At 48.4% G+C, this 25,732-nt stretch overlaps 1 protein-coding gene across 4 annotated transcripts in view; it reads left to right on the top strand.

The window, feature by feature from the left end:
- The window catches only part of MBD5 (methyl-CpG binding domain protein 5), a 368,139-nt gene extending 342,913 nt beyond the window's left edge, over window positions 1–25,226 (top strand). For all 4 annotated transcript variants that reach the window (XM_069225228.1, XM_069225227.1, XM_069225226.1 and 1 more), the window contains one exon: window positions 23,104–25,226. In XM_069225228.1, the coding sequence (XP_069081329.1) occupies window positions 23,104–23,175 (72 nt within the window). In that variant the 3' untranslated portion in view covers window positions 23,176–25,226. The remainder of the gene's footprint in view (window positions 1–23,103) is intronic.
- The last annotated feature ends 506 nt before the right edge of the window (window positions 25,227–25,732 follow it).

Raw genomic sequence — 25,732 nt, 5'->3', positions numbered from 1 at the left:
TGTTGCCCCTTTCATTCTTTCTACATTTTGTGGACCAACCATCCTTGATCAAATTACCTGTTGTGATGAGATTTATTAAAGGTTAGACACGTTCCCTTCCAAACTCTTTGTAATTCCACAGTGGTACATTAACTTGGTCAAGATGTTCCTCACGTGTACGCCTTTCAAGGTGATGCATAGCTGTTTGACATTGAAGACTGTCTTCCTCATTGCTATTACATTAGCTCATCATGTGAGTGAACTGCAGGCACTCTTAGTGCAACTGCCCTTCATCACTTTTTGACTGACAAATTGGTGCTGAGGACTAGGACGTCCTTCTTACCAAAGTCATAGCTCCCTTGCATGTTGGGCAATCTGTCAATGTAGCAGGGTTCTTTGCTCCCCTTTATCCTCAGTGGAGGAGCAGCTCCATCAGACCACAAAAGATCTTTAAGATTTTATATAGACTGTACCAAGGATCACAGAGTGTAGGATCAGCTTTTTGTTGGGTTCTCTGGAGCAGCGAAAAGGAAGGCTATGCAAATGAGAACATTATTGCGGTAGATAATCTTTATATAAAGATCTGTTAAAGAATGCCCAAGACGCAGCCCCTGGAACGTCTCATTCTACAGTTGCCAAGACTGATACCATTCCATTGGCACGTGGTGTACAAATTCTTGACAACTGCCAGTCTGATATACATTTACAAAGCACTACAGTCTTGACAGATAGGTCCTATGCAAAAGCACTTTGCCTACTCTGTTCTGTAGCACATTTTGGTCTGAGTCCACTTCACACATCCTCCACTTCAGGGAGCTACTGCTTTGGCAGCTATTCTAAGGTAAGAAATCTTCAGTTAGTAGTATCCATCAGTAGTACAAATAACTTGCCTTCATTAACACTCACTCTGGTGGATAGTCTGTTTAACCATACATACCTTACTTCCCTCGCTCCTCCCTATCATGTGAAATTACCTCTTTTTAATTTCTGAAAAGCTACTTTTGTACATTTTGTATGGGGTTTGTGTTATTGAGATTAATAAGGCAGTAACTTTATGTTCGGTGGCATGTGTAGCTGCAGACTCCATCTTAGATTGTTTTCTTTCCGCCGTCGTGTTCAGATGTGTTTCTCTTCGCTCCGTATTTCGAATCGGGAAAGTTAGCTAAATTATGGAAAATTCGACGGTATTGTTATCGTTCGGTTCCAGGTTAGTGTTACTATCTCGGCACCGACATCAAGAGCGCTCCGGCGACCCTTAGGGGCTTCCGTTCTTCACCGAGGCCTGGTCGGCCCGACCACACCCGTCGTTCCAGACTAATGGACCGGACCCCCTTCCGCTTCTGTCCTAAGTGTCATTCGAAGTATCCTTATACAGACCAGCACCTGGTCTGTAATCTGTGTTTATCACCTGAACACAGGGAGGATACTTGCAAGGCTTGTCGAGCGTTTCGATCGAAAAAGACCCTAAGAGATCAACGGGCAAGAAGACTGCAAATGGCGTCCACACCGAGAGAGCAACTCGACGTCGGAGAGGAGGAAAGCATTTCCATCCAGGGATCGGACTCGGACGAATCAGAAAGTGACCGAACCTAGACGGTGCAGCAAACAGTTAGTAAACCTGCCCGTCCAAAACTCACACATAGATATTTAAGACCATGGGGACGCCACCGCCAACAGGCCATGGCTTAACCCATCGAAAAGAAGGTGACCAAACATCGGCACCGAAAAAGGCCAGGGATTTGCCGAAGACTTCCGACTCCGGTCGAGATTCCGGCACAGAACGATCTCAACACCGAGAGTTCGACTCACCCAAAGTGAGAAAAATATCTTGGGAACCGAAAAAGACTATGGCCCTCATTCTGACCCTGGTGGTTTGAAACCGCCAGAGCAGAGGGCCGCGGAAGCACCGCCAACAGGCTGGTGGTGCTTCATGGACAATTCTGACCGCGGCGGTAAAGCTGCGGTCAGAAAAGGGCAACCGGCGGTTTCCCGCCGGTTTACCCCTGGCCCAGGGAATCCTCCATGGCGGCGCTGCTTGCAGCGCCGCCATGGGGATTCCGACCCCCTTCCCGCCAGCCTGTTCCTGGCGGTTTACACTGCCAGGAAGAGGCTGGCGGGAACGGGTGTCGTGGGGCCCCTGGGGGCCCGTGCACTGCCCATGCCACTGGCATGGGCAGTGCAGGGGCCCCCTAACAGGGCCCCATAATGATTTTCAGTGTCTGCTTTGCAGATACTGAAAATCGCGACGGGTGCATCTGCACCCGTCGCACCCCTGCAAATCCGCCGGCTCCATTCGGAGCCGGCTTCCTCTTTGCAGGGGCTTTCCTGCTGGGCCGGCAGGCGATCTTCTTGAGATCGCCCGCCGGCCCAGTGGGAAAGTTAGAATCAGCGCGGCGGTCATTTGACCGCGGTGCGGTGTTTGGGCGGTTTCCGCTCGGTGGGCGTCACCCGCCGCCCGCCGGGGTCGGAATCACCCCCTATATCTGAAACCTCTCTGCCGAAAAAAGCGGCTTCGGATCCGAAAAGAAGCTCCTATACAGAAGAGCAAGGACCTTTCAGCCAAATGATGGAAAGACATAGGGGGTCATTACAACCCTGGCGGACGGTGTTAAAGCTGCGGAAATACCGCAAACAGGCTGGCAGAAAAAAAAAATGGAATTACGACCCTGGCGGTAACCGCCAACAAAGACAGCCACTTTAACACACCGCCCGCCACGGCGGTACAGACAAACAGCCTGGCGGTCACCGCCAACAGACAGGCGGAAGACAATATACCGCCCACAGTATCATAACCTACCAATCCGCCACCTTTTCCGGGGCGGATTCTCCGTGGATAAAAACACGGCAGAAACAGCTTTTGCTATGGGAAAACGCTCACCTTACAACACTCCACGAGGAACGACGACTCCATGGAGCCGGAACTCCAAATCCTACCTGCCCTTGTCTTTCTGCTCCTCTACGACCAACAGCGACGTAGGCGCAGAACATACTGGTGAGTACTGTATCCACGACACGGGGAGGGGGGACGCAAAAGTTAGGGGGACACCCACTAAACACCCCCACCCTCGCAAATCACAACATACACACCAATGCAGTCAAAAATATTACATGAACAACCCACAATTCCCCCGGAAGTATGCAAAGACAAAGCGAATTGCGGTCAAACATTGTAATGTGCCAATATACATGTCATATAAAAATATCCAGAATAATATCTCGAAATCTGTCATAATTATATATACAATACAAGAAGTAGTGCAGATATGTACACAACAATGTCCGTGCACCAACAGTCCAAAAATGCATGGGCGAGGCCCACAATAGATACCTGACCAAAATCCGAGAGAACACTGCCGGGGCATCAGATAGAAACACTACATGCACCTCAGGGGGAAGGGAAGGGGGGGCACCTCAGCCGGATGAATGCAAAGCCAGATCCACGACGGGGCTCCATGCCCATTGATGTATCCTGGGGAGTGCAAAGCCACAGTCTCAAAAGTCTTTACAGTGGGTGGTTTGCCCACTGTACCATCCTGGGGAGTGCAAAGCCACATTATCGCAAGTAGATGCAGTTCTCAACTGGTACTGGGTGAGACTGGTGCCCAGACTGGATGAGTCTCCCCGTGAAAGTTCCTGTCCTGTCACTGTCCCAGCTGCACATTGGATAAGGATGCCTGATGTGGTGGCCTATTCATACCCACACGGTGTTTGCCCTGTTCAGCGGTCTTCACCATGGCGGTCTTGGCCTTGTTTAGCGGTCTTCACCATGGCGGTCTTTGCCCTGTTCAGCGGTATTCACCAAGGCAGTCTTGGCCTTGTTCAGCGGTGCTTAGCCAAGGCAGTCTTTGCCCTGTTCACCGGTGCTTAGCCATGGCAGTCTTTGCCCTGTTCAGCGGTCTTCACCATGGCGGTCTTTGCCCTGTTCAGCGGTCTTCACCATGGTGGTCTTTGCCCTGTTCAGCGGTCTTCACCATGGCGGTCTTGGCCTTGTTCATCAGTGCTTTGACATGGCGGTCTATGTACTGTTCAGCGGTCTTCGCCATGGCGGTCTTGGCCTTGTTCATCGGTGCTTTGACATGGCGGTCTATGGACTGTTCAGCGGTCTTCACCATGGCGGTCTTGGCCTTGTTCAGCGGTGCTTAGCCATGGCAGTCTTTGCCCTGTTCAGCGGTCTTCGCCATGGCGGTCTTTGCCTTGGTCAGCGGTGCTTAGCCATGGCGGTCTTGGCCCTGTTCACCGGTGCTTAGCCATGGCAGTCTTTGCCCTGTTCAGCGGTCTTCACCATGGCGGTCTATGGACTGTTCAGCGGTCTTCACCATGGCAGTCTTGGCCTTGTTCATCAGTGCTTTGACATGGCGGTCTATGGACTGTTCAGCGGTCTTCACCATGGCAGTCTTGGCCTTGTTCATTGGTGCTTTGACATGGCGGTCTATGGACTGTTCAGCGGTGCTCTGACATGGCAGTCTATGGACTGTTCAGCGGTGCTCTGACATGGCGGTTCGGATACTGACATTGGTGTGTGGCATGACGAACTCCACACTGGACATTGGTGTGTGGCATGACGAACTCCACACTGGACATTGGTGTGTGGCATGACGTTCCATCATCGCCCAGCGGGCTGTGGGATCCTGGTCCCTCCTGGGCACTGACTCCGGCAGTGGTCTCTCCTGACCAGTAACGATACTTGGGCCCTCCTGGGCAATGACTCTGGCGGTGGTCTACTGACCAGTAACGATACTTGGGCCCTCCTGGGCAATGACTCTGGCGGTGGTCTCCTGACCAGTAACGATACTTGGGCCCTCCTGGGCACTGACTCTGGCGGTGGTCTCCTGACCAGTAACGATACTTGGGCCCTCCTGGGCAATGACTCCGGCGGTGGTCTCCGGACCAGTAACGACTGTGCTGGCGGTTGTGTCTGGACCGCCGGAAATGATGGCGCACTTCTCTGCCGTGACACTCACAACAGGCTGGGCAGACTTCCTCGGGACCTTCCCCACCTTCTTTGGAGTTACAGCTGACTCACCAATCGCCTTCGATCCCATTTCAGTTGTTGTCCCACCAGGAGTCTTGACACGGTCCCGTTGTCCACTCTCCAATTTCGGAGCCTTTACAGGGGGTGGGCTGCCAGTGCCTTGGCTCCGGGTCCTACTGCCTGCCCTGGTGGATGGTGCACTCCAAAAACCTGGAACAAGCACCACTGGCACTGGAGGCTTTTTGGCTGAGGCGCTACGACGGGACTGATGAACTGGAGGGGGGGGCAAACAGGTCAATTTGACAGAGGGACAGTTTCTGACGGACACTGGGATGGGTAGCTGGAGGGGGTCTGGGAGTGGAGGTAGAGGAGGTGGTTGTAGGAGGTGTCACTTTATCTGTTTTGGGTGCAGGTACGGGAGGCTGTCGTGAGGTGGATGGATGTTGGGTGAGTGATTGCCGGCGTTTGGGTACTTTGGGAGGGGGTGTCACAGACACACTGGGAGAGGACACAGGGGACGTGTAAATGGCAGTGGAGGTGGTGAGTGCAGGTGAGCGGCTTGTGGTGCTGGGTGTCCTGGTGCGAGTCCTAGTGCCTGTAGATGTGGTGCATGCAGGTGTGTGTGTAGACGACACTGGGAGGGAGGAGGGAGAAGAGGAGGAGGGGGACACAGTGGAGACAGTGGATGTTGCTGTGTCTGTATGGGTGTGATGCTTGTGTGAGTGCCTGTGGTGTGTGTGGTGCCTATGTTTGCTTGACCTACTTTTGGGTGTTGACTTGTGTGCCTGCTGGTCTGTAGGTGTGCTTGGGCTGGGGTACAGGGGATTGGGTCTGGGTGGAGGAAGTTGTAGGGGGGAGGCTGGACACAGGGACAATGGCTGCCATCAGTGCTGAGGCCAGAGATTGCAGGGTTTGCTGAAGGACAGCCTGACCAGAATGAATGCCTTCCAGGAATGCATTACCATGTTGCAACGCTCTTTCTACACCCTGGATGGCATTCACAATGGTAGACTGCCCAACAGTGAGTGACCTGAGGAGGTCAATGGCCTCCTCACTGAGGGCAGCAGGGGTGACTGGGGCAGGGGCTGAGGTGCCTGGGGCGAAGGTGATGCCCACCCTCCTGGGTGAGCGGGCACGGGGCGAACGCTGAGGGTCTGCTGGGAGGGCGGTGCTGGTAGGGGAGGTGGCGGCTGTACCTGTAGAAGTGGGGCGCACAGATGGTGCAGCCACCACAGGGGAGCTCCCATCGGCGGACGAGTCCGTGTCGCTGGTTAGTGATCCTGTGGCCGACGCCCTCCGTCCCACTGGTGCATTCAGAGTCTGTGGTGTGGCCCTCCATGGCCATGTGGGATGCAGCTCCCTCGTGCTCCGGTGCCACTGTACCTCCGCCTGTTGATGCTGATGTACAAAAGGACAGGGAGAGCAGGAAAAGGGGGGGAGACAGAAGAAAGAAAGTTTTAGTGCATGGCATACCGCTACCGTTGGCGGACAAGACAGACGCAGCAGCCCCATGCATTACGCCGTGCTCCTGCCCTCTGCACATGCAATTTCTGGGATATGGCCTACATGGCGATGGTAGAAATCTGCGCACATGGATGGCAAAGGGGCAACTACACATCAACTTGCCTCTGTTCTGAGCTGGGGTAGAGTCCCACATGGCCTACATTACGGAGGGGCCTTGCCTACCTAACTCGCCCTGGCCTAAGGAAACCCACAGCCCACCTCCCCCACCCAGACACCTTCACTGCACGCAAAGTCCACAGAATGAGGTTGTACTCACCCCCTTGTGTCTGCTGTGATGTCCTTAAGCGCCCATCCAACTCCGGGTAGGCCACCGCCAGGATCCGGAACATTAGGGGGGTTATGGTGCGACGGGCACCCCTCCCATGTTGGGAGGCCATCCCCAGCTGAGCCTCCGCCGTCTTCTTGCTGCAGCAGCGAATGTCCTCCCATCTCTTACGGCAGTGGGTGCCCCGTCTCTGGTGGGCCCCCAGGGTCTGGACTTCCTTGGCGATGGCACGCCAAATGTCTCTCTTCTGGTGGGCGCTGACCTACATGACATGCACAAGGAAAGAGGAACAGTCATTACCTACTGCACCGTCAATGTGAGTGGCCCCCTCCCAACTCTGTCCATGTGGCCCATTCATCCCCATGCATAACTGTTCTATGTACTCTGCCCCCTTCCCTCTTCCACCCAGCCCTCTCCACCCAGGCCTAGCGCATACAACGTGCTCCCTCAGTACTAACCTGTTGGTCTGGAGGACCGTAGAGTAGCGTGTACTGGGGGAGGACCCCATCCACAAGTTTCTCCAACTCCTGTGCAGTGAAGGCAGGGGCCCTTTCCCCAGACGCAGCAGCCATTGTCGCTTCCAGACCGAGGTCACAGCAGCACTAGCAGTGTAGGTCCTCTCCTGTCGAAGGTCAGGTATCTAGTGATTGAAGAGATAGAAAATGGTGGTGACGTCCGTGGCGGTGACGTCCGCGGCGGGGCACATCATCACCGCCAGCGCACCTGTTCATTGGCTCCTGGGACCCATAGGGTCCAATGTACACCAATGCAGCATTGCGCCGCGCTCTACGACCGCCTAACGCGACGGTGTCCAACACCAGCGCAGTTACCCCACAATTCCATTGTCCCAGTTTAGAGGTCAGGCAGCCGCCATTTCAGGGGCCCACATGGCTTCATTTACTACTGCGTCACACATACAGAGGCCTACACTCCAAACAGTTCCCGGATGGGTTAATTGTCTGTTGCAGTCTTGTGTGTTACTGTGGGTACATACCTGGAGGAATGCTGAGAGTTTCTTCACTGTTGTCCTTCTTAGGCACCGACAGTTGGGACATATTGGAAGATGGCGGAATCCGCCTGTGTACCGACCGCTGGTGGACCTGTTGACAATGGAAGAGAGACATTTGATCGTGACCTACCGGTTCGACCGTGCCACAATCCAGGAACTATGTACCCAGTTGGAGCCAGACCTGATGTCACCAATCCGCTATCTGACTGGAATCCCCCCTGACGTGCAGGTGCCGTCAGTACTCCATTTCCTTGCAAGTGGGTCTTTTCAGACAACAGTGGCCATGGCATCAGGGATGTCCCAGCCTATGTTTTCCAACGTCTTGTCCAGAGTGTTGTCTGCCCTGCTGAAACACGTAAGGAGATACATCATATTCCCTCAGGTGGAGGATTTGCCTACAGTGAAAGGTGACTTCTATGCCCTTGGACATATCCCGAATGTCATAGGTGCCACTGATGGGACCCATGTAGCTCTGGTCCCCCCCCGCAGGAGTGAACAGGTGTACAGGAACAGGAAGAGTTATCATTCCATGAATGTCCAGATGGTCTGTTTGGCAGACCAGTACATCTCGCAGGTAAATGCTATGTTACCTGGCTCAGTGCATGGCGCCTACATCCTGCGGAATAGCAGCATCCCTGATATGATGGGTCAACTCCAGAGGCACCGTGTATGGCTATTGGGGGACTCTGGTTACCCCAACCTGTCCTGGCTATTGACCCCAGTGAGGAATCCCAGGACCAGGGCAGAGGAACAGGACAATGAGGCCCATGGGCGGACTAGGAGGGTGATCGAACGCACCTTCGGCCTCCTGAAGGCCAGGTTCAGGTGCCTCCATATGACAGGTGGGTCCCTATTCTACTCACCGAAGAAGGTGTGCGACATCATCATCGCCTGCTCCATGCTCCATAATTTGCCATTGCAACGGCAGGTGCCTTTTCTGCAGGAGGATGATCCAGATGACGGCGTTGTAGCAGCTGTGGAGCCTGTGGACAGTGATGAGGATGAAGCTGATGAAGAAGAAAACGACAACAGGGAGTCAGTCATACAGCAATATTTCCAGTGAGAGACAGGTGAGTACATTTTCAGGTTTAACATAATATTAACTTTCACACGTCTACCTCTATCCTGTACCTACATTTCACTCACTATTTGTTAACTGAGTTGTCCCCTTCCATTTCAGTTTCACTAATGTGGTAACCTACGTGTCAACAGCTTGCACCCTTGAAAGGCTTGTAATGTGTGACATTGGTATGTTGGCCTTCCAATGGGTAACCATTTTTGACACTGTAATTGACAATACAAACTTCAAAATCATTGACTGACTCAAGTTTTATTAGTGTTTCAAGGGTGTTTATTTAAGTGCATAACAATGAAGGGGGGTTGTGAAATGGGGATGGGTTATGGTGGAAGAATGTCCATGGCAGAGTCCAGTCTATTAGTCTCACAGGTACATTGCACATCTGGCCATTGGAAGTGGAGCTGGGGCAGTTCCGATTTGGACAGGGTAACAAAGTGGTACAGTGGGGGGACAATCAGGGTTGTCTTATTTCCTGGCGGGGGTCTTGCCATCTTGCTCTGTCCTGTTCCTGGATCTCAGGGCCCGCTTGCGTGGTGGTTGTCCGTCTGCAGGGGGTGGGGTGCTGGTGTGGTGGTCCTGTGGCGGGGCGTCCTGTCCACTAGCGCCGGCGGAGGTGGTGGGCATTTCATCGTCCTGGCTAGTGTCAGGGGCCCCTTGGAGTGCCACGGTGTCCCTCAAGGTCTTTTGAATATCCATCAGCACCCCTACAATGGTGCCCAGGGCGGAGCCGATGGCCCTGAGCTCCTCCCTGAACCCCAAATACTGCTCCTTCTGCAGACGCAAGGTCTCCTGCAACTTGCCCAGTACCGTTGCCATCGTCTCCTGGGAGTGGTGGTATGCTCCCATGATGGAGGAGAGGGCCTCGTGGAGAGTTGGTTCCCTTGGCCTGTCCTCCCCCTGTCGCAGAACCGCCCTCCCAGTTCCCCTGCGTACCTGTGCCTCCGTCCCCTGGAACGTGTGCCCACTACCACTGCCCCCAGGTCCCTGTTGTTGTTGGGGTGTTGGGTTAGCCTGGGTGCCCTGTAGTGGTGGACACACCGCTGATTGACCTGTCCTGGGTAGGGAGGTATGGGCCCGCTGGGTGGGTGCTGTGCTGGTGTTCCCAGAGGGTGGAAGTTCGGTGTTGGGCTGTGGCTGGTCAAGGGGAACCGACTGTCCTGAGGCCCACGATGGTCCGGGCTGGTCATCAAGATCCAGTGGGGCAGAGCTGCTGTCGTCACTGTGGGCCTCTTCTGGGGGAGGAGTGGTGTTGTCTGGACCCTCTGGTGTGGTGACGTTCCTTTGGGTTCCTGCGGGGGTATGAGTACATGATTATTGCATGTGTGTGTTTCATGGTGTGCAATGGTTGGGTGTGCGTGTACACCAGTGCAGGCATTCCTGTGTGGGGGCTTGTGTGCTGTTGTTTGGGGGGTGTTGTGGGTCTGTGCAGTGGGCATGCTTTAGTGATGGGTATCCATGCTTAGTTATGTCATGCAGGTCTTGGGGTTGGGATGGGTGGTTGGTGTCATGGGTAGGTTAGTGAGGATTTGGGGTGATAGGTGAGGGTGTGAGGGTGGGGGGGTGTGATAGCATGCAGGTAAGGTGGGGGATATGATAGTTCAGATTTGACTTACCAGTGTCCGTTCCTCCAACGACTCCTGCGAGGCCCTCAGGATGCAAGATGGACAAGACTTGCTCCTCCCATGTTGTTAGTTGTGGGGGAGGAGGTGGGGGTCCGCCGCCAGTCTGCTGTACCGCGATGTGCCTGGATACCGTGGAACGCACCTTCCCCCGTAGGTCGTTCCACCTCTTCCTGATGTCCTCCCTATTTCTTGGGTGCTGTCCCACTGCGTTGACCCTGTCGACTATTCTTTGCCATAGCTCCATCTTCCTGGCTATGGATGTGTGCTGTACCTGTGAGCCAAATAGCTGTGGCTCTACCCGGATGATTTCCTCCACCATGACCCTGAGCTCCTCCTCGGAGAAGCGGGGGTGTGTTTGGCGTGCCATGGGGTGGTGTGTGTGTGATGTGTGAGGTGGTGTATGTGTTGATGAGTGTGGTGAGTGTAGTGGTATGTGGTGTTTTGTGCGTGGATGTTGTGTGGGTGATGGTGTAGTGTGCCTCTGTGTGATGGGTTTCTCTATTCTGTGCTGTCTCTCTCTGGCCTTCTCTCAGAAATTCTGGTCGTAGGGGTTTGTGGGTGTGTGTTTTATATTATGTTGGGTGTGTGGGAGTGTTGTTTGTATGTGTATCAGGTGTGTGTATTTGGAAGTGTCCAATGTGGCGGTGTTTTGGAGGTGTGTGTGTATTTTGAGCGCGGCGGTGTGTACCGCCAAAGGAATACCGCGGTTGAAAGACCGCTGCGTGAATTCGTGGGTCGTAATAGCATGGGCGTGTTTCTGTTGGCGTGGAGGTGGAGGATTTGTTTCCGCATGTTTATCGCTGACCTTTGGTGTGGCGGAGTTGTGTGGGTGTCTGAATTTCGGCGGATTCCGAGATGTGGGTCATAATAGCTGTGGCGGAATTCCGCGGCCGCGGCGTTGTGTTGGTGGTCTACTGCACGGCGGTAAGCGCCTTATACCGCCAATGTTGTAATGACCCCATAGATTTGAGCAGGAATTAAGTATGGAAGAACCGGACCATACACAAAGGAGGTTACATATCCAGAAAGAGACTGGAAAAATACAAACTTTACCTCCAATCAAATCTAAAAGGAAACTTGCATTTCAGGAGACAGAAATGCAGCCTAAGGCAAAGGTGGTTAGAGAGAAATCCTTAACCACAACCGTCCCCACCGCACTCACCACAACTGTCACCAGTGGGAACACCTTCAATGCAGTCGCCCACACATACAGGGATGACACAGGATGATGCTGATTCATGGGACTTATATGATGCACCAGTATCGGATAACAGTCAAGATTGTTATCCAACAAAGCCGTCACCTCAGGAAGACAGTATTGCATATACGCAGGTACTATCCAGGGTAGCTACGTTCCGCAACGTAGCAATGCACTCAGAGCCAATAGAGGATGATTTCCTGTTTAACACCTTAGCATCCACCCACGCTTCCTATCAGAGTCTGCCAATGCTCAGGGGTATGCTCAAACAGGCAAAACAAGTCTTCCAGGAGCCAGTTAAAGGAAGGGCTATGACGCCTAGGGTTGAGAAGAAGTACAAACCCTCCCCAAACGGATCCTGTGTTCATAACACAATAACTTGCACCTGACTCAGTGGTTGTAGGAGCAGCAAGAAAGAGAGCAAACTCTCAATCGTCAGGAGATGCTCCACCGCCTAACAAAGAGAGCAGAAAGTTTGACGCTGCGGGCAAACGAGTGGCAGCACAAGCAGCCAATCAATGGCGGATTGCTAATTCGCCAGCCCTACTTGGGCACACTGGGACGAGATGCAACACATCATACAGCTCTTGCCCAAAGAACATCAGAAACGTGCTCAACAGGTTGTGGAAGAAGGACAGGCCATATCTAACAACCAGATAAGATCCGCACTAGACTCAGCAGACGGGCAGCATGAACGGTCAACACGGCGGTAACCATTCGCAGGCATGCGTGGTTAAGAAGTTCTGGATTCAAGCCAGAGATCCAACAAGCGGTGTTGAACATGCCATTTAATCAGGAACAGTTGTTTGGGCCGGACATTGACACAGCAATTGAGAAGTTGAAAAAAGACATGGACACGACCAAAGCCATGGGCGCGCTCTATTCCCCACAAGTCAGAGGCACCTTGAGGAAACCACAATTCAGAGGAGTTTTCGACAGCAAACATCAGAGCCTTCCACCTCTCAAACCAGACCCACCTTTCAGGCACAATATCAAAGGGGAGGGTTTCGTGGTTCCTATAGAGGACAGTTCCCAAGAGGAAGGGGAAAGTTCCAGGCAACCAAACCAAGCCAGACCAAACAGTGACTTCAATGTCACAAAACCCCAACACTTATCACCATGGGGGGGAGGCTAACCGCATACTATCAAAACTGGACACATATTACCACAGACGCATGGGTCCTATCAATTATCCAACATGGTTATTGCATAGAATTCAAAAAATTCCCGCCAGATGTGCCACCAAGAACACACAATCTGTCCAAACAACACTTAGACCTATTACAAATAGAAGTACAAGCACTATTACAAAAACAAGCAATAGAACTAGTACCCAATCATCAGAAAGGAACAGGCGTCTACTCACTATATTTCCTAATTCCAAAAAAAGACAAAACGTTAAGACCTATCTTAGATCTCAGAACACTGAGGGCCTGATTCAGACCTTGGCGGACGGCCAAGGTCCCGCCGACAAATGACCGCACCGCGGTCAAAAGACTGCGGCGGCCATTCAAACATTTCCGCTGGGCCGGCGGGCGCTCTCCACAAGAGCGCCCGCCGGCCCAGCGGAAATGCCCCTGCAACGAGGACACCGGCTCAGAATTGAGCCGGCGTAGTTGCAGGGGTGCGACGGGTGCAGCTGCACCCGTCGCGTATTTCAGTGTCTGCAAAGCAGACACTGAAATACTTTGTGGGGCCCTCTTATGGGGGCCCCTGCAGTGCCCATGCCATTGGCATGGGCACTGCAGGGGCCCCCAGGGGCCCCGCGGCACCCCCTACCGCCATCCTGTTCATGGCGGGTTTCCCGCCATGAACAGGATGGCAGTAGGGGGTGTCTGAATCCCCACGCCGCCATGGAGGATTCAATGGGGCAGCGGTAAACCGGCGGGAGACCGCCGGTTTACCCTTTCTGACCGCGGCTGAACCGCCGCGGTCAGAATGCCCTTGGGAGCACCGCCAGCCTGTTGGCGGTGCTCCCGTGGTCGGTGACCCTGGCGGTCACCGGCCGCCAGGGTCAGAATGACCCCCTGAATCTCTTCATCAAATCAGACTACTTCCACATGGTAACACTTCAAGACGTGGTTCCCTTACTAAAAAAGGAAGAATACATGTCAACATTGGATCTCAAGGATGCTTATTTCCACATACCCATCCATCCTTCTCACAGAAAATACTTAAGGTTTGTAATGCACGGCGTACACTATAAATTTAAAGTGCTACCGTTCGGTATAACAACGGCCCCAAGGGTATTCACAAAATGCCTAGCAGTAGTAGCCGCTCACATAAGGAGAAAGCACATGCACGTATTCCCATATTTAGACGACTGGCTAATAAAAACCAACACTCAACAACAGTGTCCTCTTCACACGCAATACGTCATAGAAACTCTACACAAACTAGGGTTCTCTATAAATTACCAGAAATCAAATCTGCAACCATCCCAAATACAACAATACTTGGGAGCAACACTCAACACACAAAGAGCAATTGCCACTCCAAGACCACAAAGGGTCCAAGCATTCCAAAATGTAACATCAAGCATACAGTCAAACCAACACTACCCAGTAAGGTTTGTAATGAAACTTCTAGGTGTGATGTCTTCATGCATAGCCATTGTCCCAGATGCAAGATTACACATGAGGCCCTTACAACAGTGCCTAGCAAAACAATGGACACAAGCACAGGGTCAACTTCAAGATCTAGTGTTGATAGACCGCCAAACACACTTCTCGCTTCAATGGTGGAATCCTATAAATTTAAACAAAGGGCGGCCATTCCAAGACCCAGTGCCTCAAGCTGTTATCACAACAGATGCTTCCATGATAGGGTGGGGAGCACACCTCAACAAGCACAGCATACAGGGTCAATGTGACAATCAGCAAAAACAACTTCACATAAATCATTTGGAACTGCTAGCGGTGTTTCTAGCATTAAAAGCATTTCAACTACTAGTAGCCCACAAACGCATAACACATCCTTGTCAAAACTGACAACATGACAACAATGTATTATCTCAACAAACAAGGGGGGGGGACACTCGTCACAACTATGGGGGTGATTCTCACCCTGGCGGGCGGTGGAGGCCGCCCGCCTGAGTTCCCCCCTCCAAAATACCGCTCCGCGGTCGAAAGACCGCTGAGGGTATTTTGGGTTTTGCACTGGGCTGGCGGGCGACCGCCAAAAGGCCGCCCGCCAGCCCAGTGCAAAACACCCTTCCCACGAGGACGCCGGCTCAGAATTGAGCCGGCAGAGTGGGAAGGTGCGACGGGTGCAGTTGCACCCGTCGCGAATTTCAGTGTCTGCAAAGCAGACACTGAAATTCTTATTGGGGCCCTCTTACGGGGGCCCCTGCAGTGCCCATGCCATTGGCATGGGCACTGCAGGGGCCCCGAGGGGCCCCGCGACACCCCATACCGCCATCCTGTTCCTGGCGGGAGAACCGGCAGGAACAGGATGGCGGTATGGGGTGTCAGAATGCTGCGCCGCCATGGAGGATTCATTTGGGCAGCTGAAAACCGGCGGGAGACCGCCGGTTTTCCACTTCTGACCGCGGCCGAACCGCCGCGGTCAGAATGCCCAGCGGGGCACCGCCAGCCTGTTGGCGGTGCCCCCGTCATTTTAGCCCTGGCGGTCTTGGACCGCCAGGGTTAGAATGACTCCCTATGTCTCTTAGCACAAAAGATTTGGCATTGGGCAATTCGCAATCACATTCGCCTGATAGCACAATACATACCAGGCATTCAGAATCAGTTAGCCGACAATCTCAGTCGAAATCACCAGCAAACTCACGAATAGGAAATGCATCCCCAGATCCTACAGGCTCACTTCCTCCGCTGGGGAACACCAAACATAGACCTATTTGCAACAAAAGAAAACGCAAAATGCCAAAACTTCGCGTCCAGGTACCCACACCCTCAATCCAAGGGCAATGCACTATGGATCAGTTGGTCAGGGATATTTGCTTACGCTTTTCCCCCTCTCCCACTCATTCCTTATCTGGTCAACAAACTAAGTCAAAACAAACTCAAACTAATACTCATAGCACCAACCTGGGCTCGCCAACTGTGGTACACAATACTGTTAGACTTATCAGTAGTACCCCACATCAAATTACCAAACATTCCAGATCTGTTAACACAACACAAACGACAGATAAGGCACCCGAATCCAGCATCGCTCAATCTAGCAATACGGCTCCTGAAGTCTTAGAATTCGGACATTTAAATCTTACACAAGAGTGTATGGAGGTTATTAAACAATCAAGAAGACCTACAACAAGACATTGTTACGCAAACAAATGGAAAGGATTTGTTTGCTACTGCCACACTAATCAGATCCAAACACTACATGCCTCCACAAAGGACATTGTAAGCTACTTATTACACTTACAGAAGTCTAATCTAGCATTCTCTTCCATTAAAATCCATCTCACTGCAATATCGACCTATCTGCAGATTGCACATACAACATCACTTTTTAGAATCCCAGTCATTAAAGCATTTATGGAGGGACTAAAAAGAATCATACCCCCAAGGACACCACCAGTACCTTTGTGGAACCTTAATATTGTATTAACACGACTCATGGGCCCACCATTCGAACCCGTGCATTCTTGTGAAATGCAATATCTGACTTGGAAAGTAGCCTTTCTAATGGCTATCACATCACTTAGAAGAGTAAGTGAGATACAAGCATTTACTATTCAAGAACCCTTTATACAAATACATAAACATAAAGTGGTTGTCCGTACAAATCCAAAATTCTTACCAAAGGTCATATCACCATTCCACCTAAACCAAACTGTGGAACTCCCAGTCTTCTTTCCGCAACCAGACTCAGTAGCCGGAAGAGCCTTACATACATTAGACATAAAAAGAGCACTAATGTATTACACTGACAGAACAAAACAATTTCGTAAAACAAAACAATTGTTTGTAGCCTTCTAAAAACCTCATGCAGGTAATCCTATAGCCAAACAAGGCATCGCCAGATGGATAGTTATATGTATTCAAACTTGCTATATTAAAGCAAAAAGAGAGTTACCTATTAAACCAAGAGCACATTCCACTAGGAAAAAAGGCGCCACAATGGCTTTTCTTGGGAATATACCTATGACAGAAATTTGTAAGGCAGCCACCTGGTCTACGCCTCACACATTTACTAACCATTACTGTGTAGATGTGTTAGCAACGCAACAAGCCACAGTAGGACAGGCTGTATTAAGAACATTATTTCAGACAACTTCAACTCCTACAGGCTAAACCACCGCTTTTTGCGGCGATTACTGCTTGTTAGTCTATGCACAGCATGTGTATCTGCAGCTACACATGCCACTGAACGGAAAATGTCACTTACCCAGTGTACATCTGTTCGTGTCATGAGACGCATGAGGGTGTCGTTTTCTTTTCTAGGAACATATCTATCCGGGAAAATGTTGTTCAGCAAATTGAACGTCTCTGGAACAAGCTCTGTCAACTAACCCTTGTCTCGCTGTGTCCCTATGACCATCGGTGACATGGCTTTTTTTGTCTAGTTTTGAATTTGACAGACAAGCATGCAAATAAAAGAGAGTCTTTGTTATCTAAAAAAAATATATATTCACTTTCCCGTATAAGGAGAAACTGAGGAGCTATATTAGTTCTTTAAAGTTGATACTAAAGGGACAATGAAATAAAAATATCTAAAAACTATGGTTCCCGCTAAAGAAGTGCCACTTTTAACACTGAAGATGATTAAAATGCTGGTCGTAAAAGGAACCTAAAGTGCAATGCGCATACAGTTATGTACACTGAGCAGCTATCACATGAACTATGAACACGCTCCCTCCTGTGGCACTGCATGCCTGGTACTACATAATGCACTGGTTTCAGTTGAAACCTTTTAAAAACTAATAATCAGTGTGATAAATTACTTGATTCCACTTTCACCACGCATACTGTAGCAGGGACCAGAGCAGAGCTGTGAGGTGTTTTTTTTTTTTATTATTATTTTTTTTTAAACAGTTGAGGCTCGCAGAAAGTATTCCGTTACCGCAGGGGTAGTGCCATTACAACAGTAGCAAGTGCACTACAGCTGTCTCAATGCTGTTCCAGCAGCAGCCATCCTTTTACTGCTGGGTCAGTACCATAACAGCAGTTATAATGGCAGGGTTGACCAAGTTATGGGGCAAGAAAAGTCCAGTTATGAATTTACAGCATCAATAGCTAACTCAAACAAATGCAAGACATATTGCAATGCAAATGCTTGTTTGTGGTGATTAGTATCATTTCATCTAATGACTTCTTAATCCATTCATCTACTAACATTATTTGCATCAGGATTGTTCCCAATATTCGTTTTTGTCAGAGATAAGAAATTCAAATATTGTTTCTTTATTCCACTTTGACTATTTAGAGCCCAGGTTAGTGGCGGTCAGGTTGCTATCCTTGTAGGAGGAACACCTTACAAAGTGAAAGGATTAGGGCATGGTCTGTCCAAGTTATCAGGCATGGTTTCCAGACTTATAAGTTAGGGTCAGTGCTAAACACAGGGTCCAAAAGATGACCCTTATCATGAGTTTGACTTTCTACTCTTTGGATCAGTTGTAAATTAATTAGGTAATTTAAGATAATAGAAACCATGAGGTTGGTTATCTCTTTACGGTGGACATTAAGGTTCCCTAGGAGGGTAAAATTGATAACAACCCAATTTTCATCTGTAAGGTTTTAACTGCTAGCTATGTTTTTTTTTTATTTTTATTTTTTTTTAATAAAATGTTTTATTGGCATTTTAATCCTTGTTAAAAAGTATATCATCCGATAGAGACTTCTAGTTGCAGATTCCTTACTTTAGGATTTTTCCCAGGCATCGATCTGAATCCAGAGATTTTTCTCAAGCAGTACCCCTGTGCGCTGTCAGGTGGCATTGGTTGGCTCCGCTTCTGTCATCAGCATTGTGCGAACCAGACACAACGTTGTGGTTATAGGCACCACCCTGTTGCGCTGACATCATGTCTTTCCTTTCCGTGCCAGCCAGCGCTGATCCAAAGAAGAGCAACCCATCACATGCTTTTTGACTGGTCTTTTTCGACTTTTTTTCAAAGATTTTTGAGTGTCTACGCTCCTGGTGCAACAAGGATGTCGTCAGATAAGACCAGGTTCAAGCCCTGCGGATCCTGTCACCAGGTGATGTCCGTGACAGCCTTGCACCTTGTCGGGCCATGAATCCAAAAGCTTTGAGGAAGTGGTCCCTAAAGCCACTTGCAGCCTGGCTCTCAACTCCGCTTCGCTCCCATTCTCGGTCGAGAGGAAAGTCCAGAGAATGGTTGCGGAGCCCCCATTCTTATCCATGAGTCCTCGGAACGGTCAGCTAAGAGGCACAAGAAGAAGTCGAAGAAGAACAAATGTTCTTCAACTTCACCCCGTCCGTCGGCCATACAGACCAGGGAAAGGTAGCATTGTTGTTTAAGGCCTCTGTCCTCAGCCTGCTTCTGGGTCAGAGTTTCTGGAGCTGGGACGACCCTTGCTCAACTTAGAGAGTTCGGTGATGCCATGCATGCCACCTTTTGACAACTCCGCTGAAGCGCCCTTGGGCCCCACCGGGTTGGCAAGGTCCCCCTTGGGTTCTGCGCCGGCCGCTTCGGCCTTGGCTCCAGGGGGCACCCAGAGATCCTTTCTTTGATACGAACAGACGTCAGTCGTACCATCTCAACTTTTCCTGATGACGTTAAGCTCCCTGAGTGGCATCAACCTCATCCGTATTGCCGACTCCGACGCGAAGCCGGATCGCCACTGTGCAACGCCAACACCGAACTCAGGTGGGACTATGCTCCCTATGTTGGATCCTGACCTTTATTTCTATGGTTTGGGGTACGGTGAGGGATGGAAGCGTTGCAGGACCTTCTAGAATCACAGATACAAGATTCTATGAACTGGCAGATGGATCTGAGTGAGGCCAGTGGTCTAGATATTTCCCCTGACACCGACATGCTTTCTCCCCCTACCATGGCTACAGTGGAAGGAGCGTCCTAATCAGTGGTGTTGTGGAGAGCAACCAAAGGGCCTCGAGCTACCTTCGGTGGCAGTCAGCACTGACCTCCTGACAGAGATGCTTCCGCCTGGGGCTTCATCCTCTGAACCTCTTTTGACCTTCACTAAAGCGCTTACAGATGTCCTGCTGGATACCTTGTCCAAACCCAGCACAGGGGCTCCAGATGACCCAGCTTTCCCAGTGCAGCACCAGTGCGGTTACCCAAGCCTCTACATCCCAGTACACATTCCCTTCCGTACCCCCGGATAGGGAATCCAAAAGGCTGGACCAAATTTGGAAGAAAATATTCTCTTCCTCGCGCCTTGCACTGCTGTCTTTCAACACTGCATGCCTTTTGGGCCGCTTTACCCATACTCTATGTAACATTGTTTCACAAGTGCTGCCACAAGTTCTGGGGGAAGCCCAGGCCATTCTCTCCCAAGATGTTGCTGATGGGAGAAAAGCAGTGAAGTTCACAAACAGGTGTGGGGGCTGGACACGACCAACTCACTGGGCAGAGCAGTAGCATCGACGGTGGCCTTGAGACATCACGCCTGATTGGGGATGTCTGGCTTTTCAAGGGATGTCCAATCTACCCTTTTGGACATGCCCTTTGATGGCACTCATTTCTTCCAAGAGACAGCAGACTTTGAGCTTGTGCGCTTCAAGGACTCTCGAGTTACAGCCAGGTCCTTGGGCATTGCAGCTGCTCCTCACTCCCTTCAGTCTGCTTTTCGTCCCATCATGACCATTCCCAACCAGCCAAGATGCTGCACATGCTACCCAGCCTTTGTGTGGCTGATTACCTGAGATCTACCATCCCTGTGGATCAGGGAGCCAGCGGCCTGGTCAGCCCACTGTGCCAACCCTCCCCTAAAGCCCCACACACCACCCCTGCCTGCTACTGCATCCAAAGCTTCCTAGTCCGATGCTTACCCACTAGTAAGAGGCAGTATTCACTATCAGCTGCTCCGCTGGCAGTCCATCACGTCAGACAGGTGGGTTTTGCAAATAGTCCGAAGACGCTACTCCCTCCCCTTTAAGCCGACCCCTCCATCCATGCCACCATCCTACGATCGGATGACAGGATCATTTGGCACTTCTCTGCAAGGAGGTTACGTCTCTCCTGACCAAGGGAGCCATAGAGAGGGTCCCTGTGCCAGAAGTAGGTTGTGGTTGTTATTCCTGCCACTTTCTGGTACCCAAAAAGAACAAGGCTCTGCGTCCTAGTCCCTCAATCTCTTCCTCAGAAAGGAGAAGTTCAAAATACTCACACTGGCTCAGGTTCTATCTGCCCTGGACCCAGGAGACTGGATGGTAGCATTGGACTTGCAGGACGCTTACTTTCACATCCCCGTCCTGCCTGCCCACAGATGTTACTTCGGTTCATGGTGGCCCCCGAGCACTTTTAGCACTTACCTGAAGTCTATAACGTTATTTTGGCAGCCAGGCATCCTTCCACCAAAATAGTATACGCCTGTTGTTGGGACAGATCTGTGACATGATGTTCAGACAAATCTGTTGACCCCCTCTCTGCCCTCTTTCCAAGGTCCTCTTGTTTATACTTTCTTTGGCCCAGCAGGGCTCTGCTTTGGGCATCCTCAAGGGTTATTTGTCTGTTACCTCTGCACTTCTGAGATTACCTGACCAACCCTCTTTGATTAAGTCTCCTATTGTTGGTAGGCTCCTAAGGGTTTTACCCACACGTTTGCTCCACACCAGTCCTCATACTCCAATCGGATTTGAATTTGGTTCTGACATTCTTTATGTGTGCTTCCTTTGAGCCTCTTTACAATTATTCTCTCAGGCTTCCAACATTAAAAACGCCCTTCCTTGTGGCTGTTACATCTGACCGCAGGGTGAGTGAACTGCAGGCATTATCATCTAAGCCACCCTACCTTTCCATCTAATCTAAGTGGTGCTTCACACATGGGCTTGCTTTCTTCTGAAAGTGGTCACGTCCTTCAACGTAGGCCAGTCCTTCACCTTGTCTACTTTTCACACACCTCCACATCCCTCTAAGGAAGTGGACAGACTCCTCCGCCTGTACCCAAAAAGAGTATTAGATGTCTACCTTGATTGTTCCAAGGATTTCCAGGTGCATGTTCAAAACCTTTTTAGGTAAGTGGGTGTGAAGAAAAGTTAGGCAGTGCAGAAGAGAACCAGCTCTAGATGGGTCATTCTCTGCATTAAAAGTGCTATGCATTGGCTAAAAAGCCAGAGGGTTTGCGTGCTCATGCTACCAGAGCGACAGCTGCAACCACTGTGTTAGTACGCAAAGTTCCAGTCCTGGACATCTGGCAGACAGCAAACTGGTCATCTTTGCACACGTTTACTAAACACTGCTGTCTGGATATTCTGTTCCGAAGGCCCATATGGTCCTGCAGGACTTCCAAGTATGATCTTTGTCCGCAGACTCCCTTCCGAGGATATTTCTTGGATATCTATTTTAAGTTAAGGAATCTACAACAAGAAGTCTCTTTCAGATGAACAAGTTACTTATCTTCGGTAACACCTTATCGGACAGAAACATTTTCTTCTTGCAGATTCTGTACTGACCCACAAATACTCTCTGCTCTGCGTACTGATTTCTAGGGACAGGGACTTCCCTGTGAGGGCCCTGGTTTTGACAGACCACTGGTCAGTGTTCTTCATGGCTCTGCACATCTGGAGTGGAAAGTCTAAAGGAGAAACTGATGTCAGTGCACTGGGGTGGAGCCAATATAGGACTCGTGACATCATGTCCAGCGCACACAGTGCCGATGACTGACGCCACTTAATGGCGCACAGGGATACTGCTCGAAACAAATCTCCTGGTCCAGACTGGTGCCTTGGGGTAATTCTAAGATAAAGAATCTGTAACTAGAATATGTCTCCACCAGATTAGGCGTTATCGAAGGTAAGTAACTTGTTTGTCAAGCTGTATAATAATAGATGCACGCTTCCATAACAACACGTAGCAAGACGTATTCACTGCAATCCGACACATGTATACCCATTCCCCTCTCTGGAAAAATGACCCTCTGGGAAGGCAATCCCCAAGTAACTTCCCTTGTTGCCTCTGTCCACAAGCCCAGAAACATCAATTGTCTTTGTGATGTTTCCATGATCTTCTTTTATACTTTATCCTTTTTTTCACCAATGGCAAATTGTGATTGGTTTTACTGGAAATGTTACCCTTTACTTTGTGTTTGGTCTTATTCTGTATTGGAACAAGAATATTGAGTATGTAATGCCTCTAATAACCATTTTTGAAGCTTCACAGATTTTAGGAGAAGAAGCAGGGAGAATAGAAATTAATTTCACAAAGCTGCACAAGTAATGTGTGTGCTTTATGTGACAGTACACTTTTAAAGGTCTGAGAGTCAAATAATTTCAACTTTCTGTAATTTAGAAGCCTGAACTAATGTTAGAGGCAGCTAAGTAACACCTGTTAATTTCTTTCTTAGGTCCACCAAATTCCACAAAGAGAGAGTCAGGTGAAGCCTCCAAAACCCAAGAGAAGAAAGATCTCCAGATAACATTGAATGTCTTCATAAATGATCTACTACTTGTCAGAGACTTGCACATATATCTGTATATAAGTCTAGATGTGAGAGTTTAAATATTTCTATGATGGATAGCTAACACCACCACAAGGTGCTAGGAGACACAGTGGTACAAAATAAAAATATATTTTTTCTGTAAATGATCAGAGGATTATTAACGCTGGACGCAGCACTCAAATTCTTGAAATTTTACAGACAGACAAACTATAATGTCACAAAATTACTTTTCAAAAAACAATTTTGCGGTTAAGGAAAAAAGAATGTCTGATACATTTTCAGTGTGTATATAGATAATTAATTTTACTGTCCTGTAAAATGTAAATAATGTACAGTATTGTCATTTATGTATACCTAATGCACACTTTATCTTGTACATAAAATAGTGTACAAAATTATCTTGTTTCTATTGAATACACATTAGAGACTGCCAGTGTAAAAATGATTAATAAAAATACAGCGTAAATGCTTTTATATGATAATGAAAAAGATGCTGTTTTGTATTTAACAGCTGAGAAAAGGCATGATTATGTAATACTTTAATTATTGCATACACTTCACACGACTGAGTGTTCATTTATATTGTCTGTTTGGAATGAACCTTGCCTGGAATTACTGTACTCCTTTTCAGGTCCCTGTAGGAGGTGCAAATTTGCTGCTTCCTATGAGAGAAGTGATCATTCACCTAAATTAAGATTTTAAAGCAGAGACTCTGTTGGATTTTGTGTTTTACTTCAGTATTAAGGTAGAATAGTTTTTGAAAACAAAATCAATAATAATCTGTGGTGGGTATTTTTACTCTGCTGGCATTGCATCGCAGCACCGGTACCCTATCAGCTTCTCTCCTCCCAATGCTGTCTTCAAGATAACACCCCAAAATACTGATTCTATTTTCAAGTTTATTTTTAGTTAAATATTCAGTATGGAAATGACAGTACTTCGTATTTAAATTGGCAACAGTGATTTAGTTTATTGTTGCCATCAGTTGAAAATATACTATACAATTTTATAATCTGTTGAAATATCCATCACACAGTATTATTAAAATGCAAGTTAAGATAGTTACTGAAATTATTACAAACTGTAATATTTTTATCAGTATTATGTAACATATCAGATTTATTTTATTTAAAAGATATTTATACTGTTAACAGATTCTTATATATAAATATATATATTAATGTGGCTGAAACATACAGGTTACTTTTATTAACCAAATTATTTATGTTTTATAAAGTGAAAATGTGAAAATGAAATGTAGAGCGAAAATAATACACTACACTATGAGCCTACAGTAGGGAGCCATTGAAAGTGCAAAAGTTAATAGAATCTTCAGCACAGTGTAATAATATTTTATTTAAATACCTCTTTATGGTTAGTCTTATTTGTTTTTCATCCTGTATGCCCAAATCTGATGGAATGCAATTACGACCCTAAGCTACAGTGCCCTGGAAGGCAGGGGCTCAATCTTCTGCTGGTTAGGTTCATTATGTCTTTAGTGAAATGGGAGGTCAACTTACATTGGTCCCACATACAAAGTTAGTATTATTTCATTGCCAGCTGATGTTTTCTAGGATTTTTCTTGTCTGTTTTGAATTAGCCTACTTTCCTGCTGCTTTAGCTGCACCAATGTTCTCATTCGAAAATACATATGTGCGTGTGTGTTTATATTTAGATTTATTTTTTTAATTGTTTACTTCTCTATCCTAAAGCTGTTTGTATTGAGCAACCATTTTTTGACATTTTACCCAATTGTTTGTACTTTTCACCAATGTATACTTTACATTAGTTGACTATGTAAAGTATTTTTGTGCACTTGATTTCATTGGTTAATAATGGCATTGATGTGGGTGCTAGGAATAGTTTGTTTCAGTCCATAAAGTTTAATTTGCTGTTTTAGAGTTTATGGTTTTATGTAAGCAGTTAATGTAAATATTGTGAGCATTACAGGTCATGCAGTGTTGTGGCATTTTTCGAAAAAATGTTGCACCCACGTTACAATTAAAAACTGGTCACTCATACTTGAATTTTGCCCGTAGATCCATTTCTTTATCCATGTCAGAGTACACATGTTTGAAGAGGCCTATTTACTTAAAAGCATTTTATTTATTTATTTATTTTGTTCAATAAATATCTATTTTTCACTTCTAGAAAATGTGTAACAAAACTATATATAATATTTTGTGCATACTTAAACACAATCAGTATGTATGTGTGTGTGTGTATATATACATATATACACACACACACACATTCATAGAGTTCTGACCCTGAAAAGTATGTTTTATTTGTCCTACCATCGTTTACAGTTTTCATTTATATGGAAGGATGTTTTCGCAAAATATGACAATATTAATATGAACACAAGCTCAAAACACCTAGCATTATAACAAATTATGAACAACTTAGAATCACTGAACTGTTTTCTATATCTTACACTTAGTATTTAGTGCGTATTAAGGTGCGTATTGAAGTTTCCAAAGAAGTAGGGATTATTGTAATACAGTGCTCTAGTATGTAAAATATTCTTTGT

This window comes from Pleurodeles waltl, chromosome 3_1 (genome assembly GCF_031143425.1).
Source record: "Pleurodeles waltl isolate 20211129_DDA chromosome 3_1, aPleWal1.hap1.20221129, whole genome shotgun sequence".
In the NCBI taxonomy this organism is placed as follows: Eukaryota; Metazoa; Chordata; class Amphibia; order Caudata; family Salamandridae; genus Pleurodeles; species Pleurodeles waltl.
The sequence above is the reverse complement of the archived record's forward strand: the minus strand, read 5'-3'. Positions and strand labels throughout refer to the sequence as shown.